Source organism: Onychomys torridus, chromosome 18, assembly GCF_903995425.1.
Source record: "Onychomys torridus chromosome 18, mOncTor1.1, whole genome shotgun sequence".
NCBI lineage: Eukaryota > Metazoa > Chordata > Mammalia > Rodentia > Cricetidae > Onychomys > Onychomys torridus.
Window position 1 is genome coordinate 19,417,352 of NC_050460.1, and position 13,936 is coordinate 19,431,287.

Genomic DNA, 13,936 nt, shown 5'->3' on the forward strand with positions numbered 1-13,936 from the left:
TTTACTCCATCACCATAGACCCCAATTCTCTGAAACTGTAAGGCCCAAATTAAATGCTTGCTTTTTTTTTTTTTTTTTTTTTTTTTTAGCTGAGGATCGAACCCAGGGCCTTGTGCTTGCTAGGCAAGTGCTCTACCACCGAGCTAAATCCCCAACCCTAAAAGCTTTCTTTTATAGGTAGCCTTATCAATGGTGCTTTATCACAGCAATAGAAAAATAACTAAGATACCATGTTAACAAGTACTTGTAGTAGTAGTAATAATTCTATTCTCACTTGGAAATGACTGTAACCTAAATCTGTAGTTTTCCTGCCTGGCCCAGTCAGGACAAATCTCTCTTACCTGCCAGTCCCACAGTCACTCAGACCCAACCAAGAAAGCACACAGAAACTTACATTGTTTAGAAACTGTATGGCCGTGGCAGGCTTCTTGTTATCTACTTCTTCTAGCTTAAATTAACCCATTTCTGTTAATCTATACTTTGCCACATGGCATGTGGCTTACCAGTGTCTTTACATGTTTCTTCTCATGGCAGCGGCCGGCGGTGTCTCCCTCCACCCAGCCTTCCACCTCCCAGAATTTTCTTCTCTCTTGTCCCGCCTATACTTCCTGCCTGGCCACTGCCCAATCAGAACTTTATTTACACAGAGCGATATCCACAGCATAAATCCATACTATCAACTCATCTCCAGACACTAAAGGCTACCAGGAACATAGCTTTGCCTTTCTTATGACCGTTTTTTCACTGGAATTCTAGAAAATATCCAATTTCCTAAATACCCTTGAAAAAAATAACATATTCCTTGGTGGTATATACCTATAATAATCCCAGCACTTGGGAAACTGGGGAACAAGAACTGTCATGAGTTTAAGGTCCTTATCTAAAATAAATAAACAAATAAACTAAATAAATAATATGTTCATATTTCCAAGACTTGGCTCAAGCTGCTTTCCTATTAAAAGAATCTTCCACTTCATCCTTTGCCTGTTTAAGTCTTACCTGGATTTTAGTCCTATCTCTCTGAGGTAGGTTAAACAGACATAAAAAAAGGAAAACAGGGAGGAAGAAGGCCCTCACCCTAGGATCTAGTTTGCTTTTCCTGCTGAAAGCCAAAAAACTTCAATATAAAGCCAAAGTGGCCTATAGAGATAACGCCTGTTTTCCTAAAGACCTTTCAAACAAGGATCCTAAAAACAAACAGGCTGGAGACATGGTTCAGTGGTTAAGAGTGGCTAGTGCTCCTGCAGAAGACCCAAGTGTTCAGTTCCCAGCTCTCTTATCAGATGACCCACAACCACTTGTAACTTAAGCTACAGGGGATCTGATGCCCTCTTCTGGTCTCTGTAGGTGCGCGCGCGCGCGCGCACGCGCGCGCGCGCACACACACACACACACACACACACACACAGGCACCTGAATGCATGCACAGACACGCAAATGAGAATAAATCTTAATAAACTAGGATTATTTAGGGTCAGGGTGTTTATAATCTTGAAGTTCACTATATTACTACTTCTTTCACACTACTGAACCAAAACAACCTCAAAAACCACCTTAAATTTTGATTTACAAAAGGAAATTCTTTAAGATAACAAAAAGGAAACAAGCTCATATAATTTTCCTTCATTTTTAACTTAAATTTTTCTCTATTACAACAATCTGCTTTTAAACAGTAAAAATAAAATAGTACATTTTCATTAAAGTACCCTCTCAATGATCAATATAAATTCACAAATATATACTCAATCGATTCAGCATTTATCACTAAATCCATGTGCACAATCCCAAATATCTAGTTAAATGAAACTACTTAGACTATAAGCACTTGAATACAACTCATTTTTTTATATATGCTGAAACAAAATCTGTAATTACATTCTTACTATACAATACATACCCTCTTTGGAATAAATCCACGTTGTAGAACTTGTTTAGCTCCACGGAGAATTCTACCATTGCTTGAACTTCAGTCATTTTTAATTTATACCCAGAGGACAAATCTGGTAACAGCACCTTAGTTAAAAGGGGGAAGGGGTTATGAGAAAGACAACAGAAATGCCAATTTATATGCCTAACTTAGCTTACTCCAGCTAAACAGTAGCAGAATCCAAAGACTGCCTACCAAACAGCAGTACTATTTCCACCACTGAAGATTGGTTGGTTACTACGCTTTTCTAACATTTGTTCCCCCAGATGACATCCATGTGATAATCCGTGAATAGATTTTTAAAGAAAATACTGCTTAAAGAACAAAGCACTTTTGAATAAAAAAAAATTCCCCTTCATTATAAAAGCCTTAAGGCATTCATTTTCCCAGAAGTTAAAACAAGAGGTGCACAGGCAAGTGAAAATTAAAATATTCACATATTCATTGACATTTATAGATTCATATGAGTGCATTAGTACAATTTCTATAAAACTGGTATCAATGGCAAGCACAGTTCCTAATCTGCTCATTTTAAATAATTCTCTGAAGAACATTTAAACCAATAAATGTACAAATAACATGATTTTAAGTGTAACTACTATTCTGTGAGCATGTTACATTTTAAACAGTCACCTAATACTGGTGTTTCGGTGGTTTCTATCTTTACTGCTTCAGAAAAATAACAAACATCTTTACCAAGAGCACATATTTTAAAAAGCAATTTAGAGAAAAGAAATGTTATGAGACAGTCCCCACTGACTCCTGGTGTCTCTGCACCTCTTCCAACCAGAGAAACCGATGATAGCCTTTATTCCAGGCTCTCTCTCCAGGGACATTTGCTACAGTTTTAAACTTCCGACACAGTGTCTCACTTTAGAACAAAGAGCAGATCTGCAGACTATTCTACCCAGTAAAGCCATCCAAAGCAGAAAACAGATGGTCCACTGTCCATTATCAAAGTTTCAGGATCCTTTAGCTCAGGACTGCTCTTCTATAATACAATTTACTCCTATGTAGATGTCACCTGGCACTCAAGTTCAAATGCTGGGTGTACAAACAATTTTTATCTTTGACTGGAGAGTCCAGTGTCTTCTGCCAACCTTATGGCACCATGGTAAGCAACTCATTAGCATGCAAGCACAGTAAAATTCCTAGTTTCATAGCTCTTGAAAAGTATTTCCTTGAAATTCAGCAAATATTCTAACCTATGACAAATTATGTGCAAAAGAAATGCCATATGCTTACCTCTGCTGATCAAATCTTCATTTTACATTATTAAATAACCAATCTTGTATTTCCAGTTACTGATTCCTGTTGTTAAAAATATATTGTTCTCCCTAGGAGAAAGGAACAGTAAAATCTCAAATAAAATTAAGACATACAAAATCTACCTTAAAGATACCTACATTTCATTACTTTAACAATCACAATTAAAACATAGGACCTACATCCTCCTCAAGACTTGGAAATGCATTATAACTTCATCACTATTATGCATTTCTATTAAGGATGCACTCATGTAGACTGCACAGTACAATATAGGGTACTTTCTTAGTTCAATGGTTCAGAAATGCTTCTCAATCAACACCTAAAACACTGGAAGCTTATCGTTAATTTTTAAGTGTAGAATTCCTCACAATAATGAAGTAGTGATTTTTCAAATGTCTTGAATATGCACACATGTATTTCATGAACACATGTGCATAAAACATAGTATTTAAAATAATGACAAAAGGCTGACTACACTGTAGTTGTCCTTACATTTCAAATATTCACACAAAAAACTTCTGCCTTTAACATAACTGTATTCCTAAAACAGTAAAATGAGGAACATGTTCATTTTTCACTTTTTTCTTCTGTCATGATGATGTAGATTCTGCCAAGTCCTTTAGTAATCTCATCAACAAATAATAAAGATTAATATAGATCAAATCAATGTATCTTTAGATAAAAGACTCCCCACTTCACAGAAATGAGTGTATGTCAGTTCTGGATCGCAATGGGCTCAGTAATTCCAAGAAAAGCAGGAAGCACATACAGTACAGTAGAAAGGTAACAATAAGGCTTTAAGATTTCAGTCCCCAGATGTTGCGTCCCTTACATATTCATTCCCTTTAAATTATACAGCACCCATCTCCCATAAACCAGTAGGAGCCTATTACATGGGCGAGAGATAAACTTAGTTCTCTCTTAAACTCCTTTCATTTTGGGATGTTACACTAATTGGCTTTTCTGATGCACAAAATTTTAATAAGTAGGGTACAGCTAGAATAGAATCCTAAAACATATGAATCAATAATTACCAGAAGTAGGGTACAGTTGCAACAAAATCCTAAGATACATGGCATTAGCTCAGTAATTACATACCAGGCAACAAGGAAACATACTAAAAATACTGATAAACTCTTTTTTTATTTATTTATTTTTTTTTGTGGAGCTGAGGATCGAACCCAGGGCCTTGCGTTTGCTAGGCAAACGCTCTACTACTGAGCTATCCCCAAACCCTAATAAACTCTCTTACATAGAGCATAACAACTGATAAAACTATCTGCAATACCCTGCAGAACTAGGTGTCTATATGGCTATGGCCAGAGCCCCAGAAAAGTAGTTGAAAAGAATCACAGCACCAGTTGTGTGGGTGGTTCTTTGCTGTGTTTACTTTGGTTGGTTTGTTTTTGTTTTTGTTTTTTTGTTTTTGGTGGTGGGGGAGTTGAGACAGGGTTTCTCTGTGTAGCTTTGCGCCTTTCCTGGAACTCACTTGGTAGCCCAGGCTGGCCTGGAACTCACAGAGATCTGCCTGGCTCTGCCTCCAGAGTGCTGGGATTAAAGGTGTGTGCCACCACCGCCCGGCCTACTACGTTGCTTGGTTTGTAAGTAAAGATGAAAGGAAGTAAAGGGGCAGACACTGGGGTCTTGCAGCCAAGTACTCCAATATCCCAAAGCAGGATAAGTTCCTTTCTCAAAAGAATTCTAAAAATTGTTGACAAAAATCTTGCATGCTGCAAGAATATTTCATAAAGATTCAGCTGTGTATCAAAGCTGAACTTTGACAGGTGAGCCATTTATTATGACTATTTGGTGTTACCTAGCCTTTAATATTCCAGCTGTCTTCTGCTATGAAATCCTTGCGTGCCCAGACCTATTGGTAAACAGTTCAGCTCCCCAGACCTGCTGAACAGTAGCTACTACTGTCCTGCTGAGCTTAGGAGACAAGCTGGCAGAGACTCCCAGCTTTGTTTCCTGTGCTAAAGAAGCTCAGACCATCCCCTGGCCTTGAGGAAGCCTAGTGGTTCTCCAGAGCATTTTGACTGAGAACAAAAGAGGTTTTTAACATATCAAGGTGAGAGATAAAACAACATTCCCGAGGAGGCAGGGAACCAAGTGCCCAGGGAAAGAAAAGGCAGGCATTTTCTGTAAACAGAGAGAGAACAGCAGGAAGAAAGGAAAAGAGAATGGAAGAACTAGATGGGTAAGAACTTGACAGGAACAAACTGAAATGGGGAAGAACTAGATTGGAGGGCGAGAAGAGAGTACTAGAGGAACAAGATGGAAGATGAGGAAGAGCCAGATGGGGAAGAACAAGATGAAGAAGAACAAGATGACAGAGAAGGATATGGGAGAGGAGCTAAGATGGGAAAGAACTAGATGGATGAGAACCTAGAAAAGGCAGAACTAGACAAAGGAATTAAGATAGAACCTGGAAAGGACAACACATAAATGTAAGGAGAAATCGGGCAAGAAAGGAGCTAGACATGAGAGCGGAATAGAAGCTGTGTAGAGAGAACACTATCACAGAATAATAAAGTGTATGGACTAAGGAATTTCATGTACATAGATTCATTTCCTTTCTTCCCAGACCCTGGGAGGGAACTATAGAGGGGCTGGACCCCCCTAGTCCCCAATAACTAAACAAGATTAGGTCAAAGGTGCTGCTGACAAGTGCCTGTTATTCCACATAGTTTAAAGACAATGGCCACTATACAAGATAAAAATGAATCTCACTAAAATAAGGCCATTAAAATGAAGCAAGAGAGGAAGGGCAATCATATGAACCACGTCCACAAAAGAAGTTTAGTGAGTCACTGTCGCAGAAAATAGAATGGAGAAAAAAGTCATAAAAATCCTATTTTTTTTAACAGAACATTATTTATCAAAGAAATAACCTACAAAAGCCTGTGACTATGTTAACTTGCAAGTTATAGAATCTGCAATAGCAGGAAGGTGTGGAAGGCTATGAAAACTGAAAGTAGACAGACTTTCAACATGAACTTTAATGTGGCTATATGGAGGTTAACAAAGGGAAGAAATATCTAGATAGCAATCAGAGGGCTCCCAATGCAATCAACACAGGTATTCCTCCACTGCCAGGACACAGTATCTTCATCACTCCAGTCCAACATTGCTCTCAGCTAGAAAGTGTTTCCCACTGTTTTCCCAAATGATTTTACCATATAATACTGGCACATGTAGGAGGGGTGGGGTAACGGGACTTGCAGATCTCTCTGTGACCTAGGGTGAATGGAACACACAGAAGGCTCCGGTTTGGTTTGGATTTAGGAAGGGAGGTAACATGTTCCGACAGGTTCCACATGGGCTATCTGGATGGCCAGAGCAGCAGACTGGTTGGTACACTGCATGTCATTTCTTTTCTCCTTTCCAAGTGAATGGTCACCCAGCCCAAGACTGAAACAATCTCCTGATGCCAAGTTATCCTATCCATGGAATGTGGCCAACTGACCGTACTCATGGGATAGAAGAGGAAGTGGTGCATGTAGCATCTGCCTTACTTGTTTAAAAGGAAATTCTTTGCCCTGAACGTCATCTTCCTTTGATGGGGGGGGGAATGTCTTTCTGTATGCTGTGAAAATATGTTGCTCTGACTGGTTGATAAATAAAGATGTTTTGTCAATGGTGAGGCAGAATAAGGTTAGGCGGGACATTCTAACTGGAGACATGGGAAGAAGAAAAGAGAGCTGAGGAGACCTGCCAGCTGCCACCATGAGAAGCAAGATGTAAAGTACCAGTAAGCCACAAGTCATGTGGCAAAGTATAGATTTACAGAAATGGGTTAATTTAAGATATAAGAACTAGATAACAAGAAGCCTGCCATGGCCATAGTTTAAAAATAATATAAGCCTGTGTGTGTATATCTGGGTCCGAGCAGCTGCGGGACTGGCAGGTGAGAGATTTGTCCTGACTTTGCCAGGCGGGACACGGGAAAACTTTCAGCTACATCCCTTCATTTTTTTTCTAGGCTGGAACACTTTCTTGACAGTGATCTAGTTTTGATCCCACAGATTAGGACCAAACTCTTAGACTGGCAAAGAAGGGAAGGGTTGTAGATTCCAGAGTGTCTTAGCTGTTTAGACACTGCTCAGTTCTTCAGTCTTATGATTCTTTGATACAGAAAATGCACTTCATCTATACCCTAGTGTATGTGGATCTCTCATAACTTCTCTGACCTCATCTCCTAGCAGTCTGCCCTCTCCAGTCATGCTTTACTCCTTTCTATTCCTCAAGCACGCTCAATGGCCCCAAAGTCTTTGCATTCATTTCTCTCTGGGGTGCTCGTCCCTCCAGGGGCGCATGACTCACTCCTTCACCTTCTCTTGGGCTAGACTCAAATACCAGCTTCTCAATTAGGCCTGCCCTGGCCACATTTTCCTGCTACAGCCTATCTGTTTCCTCTGCACTTATATCTCTTTAAAATATTAAAGACTCTACTGTAATAAGCTTTTTCATCGGCCATCAGCTCACAAATAATGACAGAGACTTATTATTAATTATGAAAGTTTGACGTTTAGCTTAGTCCTGTTCCACTAGCTCTTATAACTTAAATTAACCCATTTATATTAGTCTATGTTTTGCCTAATGGTTTTTTACCTTTCTTTCATTCTGTATGTCTGATTCCCTCCATGTCTCATTGGCATCTCTTGGAGTAATTCACGCATCTAGATTCCTTCTTTTCCTCCTTCTCCCTGGAAATCCTGCCTATGTCTGTCTCCTGTCCAGCTACTGGCCATTCAGCTCTTTATTCAACCAATTACAGCAACATATCTTAGTATACAAATAACTCACAACACTTTACCTACTACCTTTTAAAAACAGGTATTGCTATCAGGCTGGTTCTGAATTCCCAATCTTTCTACTTCTTCCTCTAAATAATTCAACTGTAAGCAAGTACTACAAATCCAGCTTTTTACTCTTTTACATCTAAAATATAAACTTTTGTAACGTGGGAAATTCTGGTTACTGTTTACTGAGTCATATCTATGGCCAGACACATGGAAGGTACACAAATTTAATTATTAGTAAAATAAATTTAACTAATATTAAAGATTCCATAAATAGAACTGATCATTTTTCTTCTCTCTGAAATAAACCAACTTGGAAAAAGGAATTATGGTACAGATATGTTAAAACAGATGAATAAGCTCCTTTATTAGTATATATTCAGAAGTTCCCTTTACTCCAATTTCTATATCCTGCTGTGCTTTTTGTTATATTATTACTATCTCCTTTATTTAAATCCTTCCCTTTTTACTAAGTAACTTTAAAAAGAAATATGTATGTATACAAATACGTAAACGATGCTTATATATCACTGTGACTTTCACTGTGACCCTCTAAAGCACAGGCAGTTTTATTTTTATGAATTGCTTAGAGGGGAAAAAATAACAAAAGAACTTAGGGAAAAGGTAAAGGGATGAAAGAGGAAAGAAAACTTTAGGACTCTCAGGGTCATTGAACATGTTTGTGACTCCCCTGTCACAAACTAGTCTTTCTCCATCTATGAAATGCTAAGCAAATGCTGCTTTGGCTCCGTCAATCTTGCTACCTCTCTGCAAGAGGAACCAAACATTTTCTGTGATCTCCAGTCCAGCCTTGGTGGTCCAAAATTCTCAAGAGCAAGCTGGAAGCCATTTTGTTCCCCAAAGGTGAATTTTTTTTTTCCTCCTGCATCTGCTGCCTCCTACTGATGTGTGCCATCACAACCAGCAAAATCTTACTTTTAAAAGTTGTCAACTAATTAAAAAACAAGGACAAAAACTGTGCACTGCAAACCAAATTCAAAAAGTGCAAATTCATTCTACAGATTAACAAATTGATTTCTAATTTACATAGATTTTTTTTTATGCCACTCACAAGAGAAGTCCTGATCCGTCCTTTCTCAAGAACTGAATAAATAGCTAGGAAGGATTTCTTTCCTTTTACCTCCATTATGCATAGGGCATTCTTCAGTGCCTTACCTTTCTGCCATCTCTACAGCCATGAACTTCCCAGCCTTTTGGACAGCCTACGGCTGGCTCAGAGCCTGTCAATTTAACCCTGGCCTCTGATGCTACCAGAATCAGCTGACTTACATGAGACTAAATGGTTTATTCTTCTAGCCCTGGCAAAGCAGAATATAGAACTCAATAATCTGGAGGCCAATCAAACAGGAATCCATTCTGCACAATTTCCTAAGTCACCAACAGATAGTTCAGTTGAGCAATCTACAAACCCCAATCCAGACAATTTCAGTGAGAAATTTGTTCTGAAAAGCCCTTATGGAGATAAGAAAGGATTTCCCCACCTCTGCCAAGCAAATCTGATATGCAGGGAGGAAAAAACCTTGTAATACTTCAGGAAGTTAGTTTTCTCTCCAAGAAAAAAAATTCAGTGATAATCTGAAAGTCATTCTTATTCTTTCTGAAATACTCTGTCCAACATGGAGACCACAACGAAGAGGTGTCTAGTGTGACTGAACAACTGATTTCTTAATTTAATTTCAATTAAACATAAAAGCCATGTTAGATTTCCCTATTGAGGTGGTTTGAACAGGTATGGCCCCCACAGACTCATATTTGAATGCTTGGCCTCTAGAGAGTGGCACTGTTAGGAGGTGTGGCTTTGTTGGAGGAGGTGTGTATTGTGTGTGTGGGAAGGGGAGTTGACGTCTTATATGCTCAAACTACACCCAGTGTGAGTCATGGTTCACTTCCTGTTGCCTGCAGATTAAGATGCATTCTCAGCTCCTTCTCCAGCACCACGTCTACCTGCCTAGATGCATGCTGCCATGCTTCTCACTGTGATGATAATGGACCAGATGTCTGAAACTGTAAGCCAGTCCCAATTAAATATTTTCTTTTAAAAGAGTTGCCATGGTCATGGTGTCTCTTCACTGCAATAGAAATCTTAAGTAAGAGCCCTATTAAGCATAGCTTTACTGTGCTGATACTACATTAAGTATTATACATAGAGTGTTAAAAATATTAGGGCCAGACATGGCATTATACACTTTTAATCCCAGCACTCAGGAGGCAGAGGCAGGTGGATCTCTGTGAGTTCAAGGACGGTCTGGTGTACAGAGTGAGTTCCAGGTCTCAAAAAACCAAAAAACCAAGATAAATACATAAAAAAACCAAAAACTATGCAGCACAACTTGTCTTTTAAAAATATTTAAAACTTCTGATTTATGTGTATAAATGGGTGCCCACAGGGGCCAGACTCCCTAGTGGCTGTGAGCTGCCTGATGTAGACCCTGGCAACCAAACTCTGGTCCTCTGCAAGAGTAGCAAGTATTCTTAACCACCAAGCCGACTCTTCAGAACTTATACTGACATATCTCAAGGTAGTATTTTAGCTATAATACCCAAAATTATTATTAAAATTAATTTTACCTGTTTTCCCCATTTTTTTTTTTTGTATTTAACATGCAGGGGCACACAATAATGGCATGCATGAGGAAGTAAGAGTACAATTTGCAGGAGTAAACTCTTTCCTTCTACTGTGTGAGTCATTACACTAGGAGCTCATCTGCTGAGACATCTCACCAGCCCCTCAAAACTAATTTTACTTGTGTCTAAAATATGTGGTTACTAGAAAATTTTAAATTGCAAGCACTCACAAATTTCTACTGTCTATCAGTCTATTCATACTAAGCTGTCTCATTAACTGGCTAATGTATACACTAACTGCTCCAGAAGTAGTACTAAATACGTAGTACTGCCATGCATAGCTTTTAAGAATACCAAGATACCAACCTCCCATCAGAGCCGTTGAGACATCAGTACCAAATAATTGCCAAGGGATGAACTTTAAGAAAGTGCAAAAGATGCTTCTACATCTTCCACACCGATCCTAAAACACTTCCTCAACGCACAAGTCATTAGTGTTTTAGAACACTGTGGATGTGGAAGCACCTGAAAGTGAGGCAAAGTTCAGAAGTCCCCTCAGACAGACTGGAGACCACAAAAACTAACTGCTCTCACAGAAATCAAGGAGCAGCCCTAACTCTTCAACTTTGGGATCACAGACACCCTTGGGACATTCCGTTTACTAAGGCAGATGGAAAAGGAGCTGAACAAATTGGAGATGCCATACTTTTTGTCAGCCCAAGGAATACAGGGGCCACCTTTCAGCAATGCTGGAGGCAACAGCTAGTTTCTGAATTCTACTTGTAATTTAGGGACTGTAAGATAAATGGAATCAGAACCTGTAATAGTGACAGTACAAACAATGACACACCTACAGAAGAGGAGAAAAAAAAAGCTCCTCGAAAGGCTCCTTGTTAGCATTTAATATAGCATTGTCTCATAAAACATGAAATACTTTTTCCTTCAGTACTGTGAAAAAGTTCATTTTTTCCCCAGCTAAATATTATCTAACATAGTTAGATTTAAGGAGCCATACTGTTATTAATGTTCATAATCACTATAGTGAGAGGCTCACATTATGACAGACATGAAAACTGATCTCAAATGAAAGAACAGCAGATTCCTTCACATTCTGATAAGTGAGAACTGAGACTGATATTTGGGATTTGCAACCAACAATAGGAAGAATATCTAAAATGCATAGTTAAAAGTATGTTAATTAGAAATATGGTACAGAAATTTTCTAATGAGGTTAGAATGGAATTACCTCAAGGCATCTACTAGCAATGAATATAAAGTTGGTGTCAATTTCCTGGGTTTCTCTAAAGAAAGTAAGAGACGTAAATAGGAGGAACCCTAGAAGTCTTCAGAATGCTGTTTTCTTGTGAGTAACACAAAGTTCTTTCAATAATCCCGGTTTGTAGTCCACCAAGCAGTAAGAAGACGGGCCTCCTGATGGAAGGAATGCTTAGCTTTCCTGAGTTTCAGTCTGAAGTTAGAACTCTAAATCACATAACTACTTTGAGCTAATCTTGACCAAGTCATAAACCACAGCATATATACTGAAAACAATCAGCCAGTGACATCTGGATTTGCAGTCTTTGTATCAAGCCTGCTGCTATCCTGTGTATTTTCTGGTCATGTGATTAAGTATGCACTGGCTGGCTGATTCTGAATATCTGAGCAAATCTTATTTCTTAGGTTTATATTCCTTTTTTGGTTGGCTGAGGCCATGACATCCTATCCATCTTTTTTGCTTCTTACAGGAGCTAACCATGCTCAGTACTGGATCATACCCTGCTCTAAATGGCTCAGCCAACCTGGCATGCACCAACCTGCAAATATCACCACCACATAGATAGCTTTTAACCTTTTCTTATTTTACTCAGAATCATTTGCATGTACATAACCTCAGCAGGAAAGTCACTCAGTTAAAAGGGTGAATCAGCAAATCTGAGCTCATGAGAGTTGTTACAATAAAGAGGACACATTAAGTAAAGAAAATCATATATCTAGAAAGTTTTGCTGGCATTCACTTATCAAAAGTAAACTCTCAAATTAGCATTTTACCAGCCATTTGCACATTGTGTGAATTACACAATATTTAAAACTAATGGAATTTGATTCTCTTCTTTGGGGAGGGGAGAGAGGACAGACCTTCCAAAGGAAAGGGAAGAGGAGCTTGACAGACATGTTTTGGAAAGCTTTGTTCTCCGCCGGTGATATCAAATATAGACCAAACAACAAAGTAAAATAAAAACAAATAGACTCACTTAAAACTTGGCACAGCAACTCCCACTCTGGTAGCTTTAATTATGCTATTTGACTTATTTCTCCTATAAGTCTAGAAATTCAGGGTCAAAATGTTTGTTTCAATGTCACATAGAAAGGAGACTATTTAAAAGTCACATAGAAAGGAAATAATGAAAGAAGACAAAGAATTAAAATGTGTTCAACCCCATTACCTTTACAATACTCTAAAATTCATACCAGCACTGCTGTAAAAACAATTAATCATTATGAAGCCATAGATGAATGTGCCCACTAGAGGAAAAATCAGAACACAACACTAATGGTAAAAAAATTACACTTACTAAATTAATTATATTCAGTTTCCCATGCACTCAACAGTATTTCCAATGAAACCCTAAAGTTCCCACACCCACAGTTGCACAAACGAAAGTATACATTGAAGAGACTCTCTTTTCTGGTTTCTTTAAAGCTTGTGTTTAAACAGCTGAATATTAGAAAGGAAATGCATTATTACTAATATTAGAACTGACATATTATGTAGGCTCTCTTAAAAACAACAAAAGAACACTGTTGATACTAGAAAACTGTGTCAATGGCATAAAAAAGGCAGCAAATTTTAAGAAATACAATACAATAGGAAGCATTAGTTATCCTGAGAGTTACTCTGTGTTTCCTTCTGTACATGAGAATAGAGTGAACAAAGAACTTTTCATGTGACAATGGACAAACCCTACCTCCACTATTATTTGTACAATAGGAATATTCTATTTATTTATTTGTTTGTTTGTTTGTTTGTTTGTTTGTTTGTTTTTGGAGAATATTCAATTTATTAAAAGCAGTTCATACAAACTTTTTAAGGATACATTAATGTAAAAACAATTCTGCCAACACCATAGGCTAGAATGCCTTTGAATAAGACACGCTATCATAAACCTTTAAGATTTCAGAAGAGCCACAGTTACAAAAGTGATCATCTAATGTCTAGTTCAAGGGTGTGTTCAACAGTGCTTGAAATATTTGTTTAGTTATCTTAAGAGAAATCAAGACTCAGAGTAAAACGAATCACGACTTTCTAAAAATATTGTAAGAAACAATGTTTTCTTGACATCCTATGCCT

The 13,936-nt window shown here is 38.2% G+C and overlaps 1 protein-coding gene across 8 annotated transcripts in view; it reads right to left on the reverse strand.

The window, feature by feature from the left end:
- The window catches only part of Fam135a (family with sequence similarity 135 member A), a 78,530-nt gene that overhangs the window by 60,399 nt on the left and 4,195 nt on the right, over nt 1-13,936 (reverse strand). For all 8 annotated transcript variants that reach the window (XM_036167103.1, XM_036167108.1, XM_036167105.1 and 5 more), the window contains 2 exons: nt 3,173-3,264; nt 1,898-2,013 (listed from right to left, as the gene is read on the reverse strand). In XM_036167103.1, the coding sequence (XP_036022996.1) occupies nt 1,898-1,974 (77 nt within the window). In that variant the 5' untranslated portion in view covers nt 1,975-2,013; nt 3,173-3,264. The remainder of the gene's footprint in view (nt 1-1,897; nt 2,014-3,172; nt 3,265-13,936) is intronic.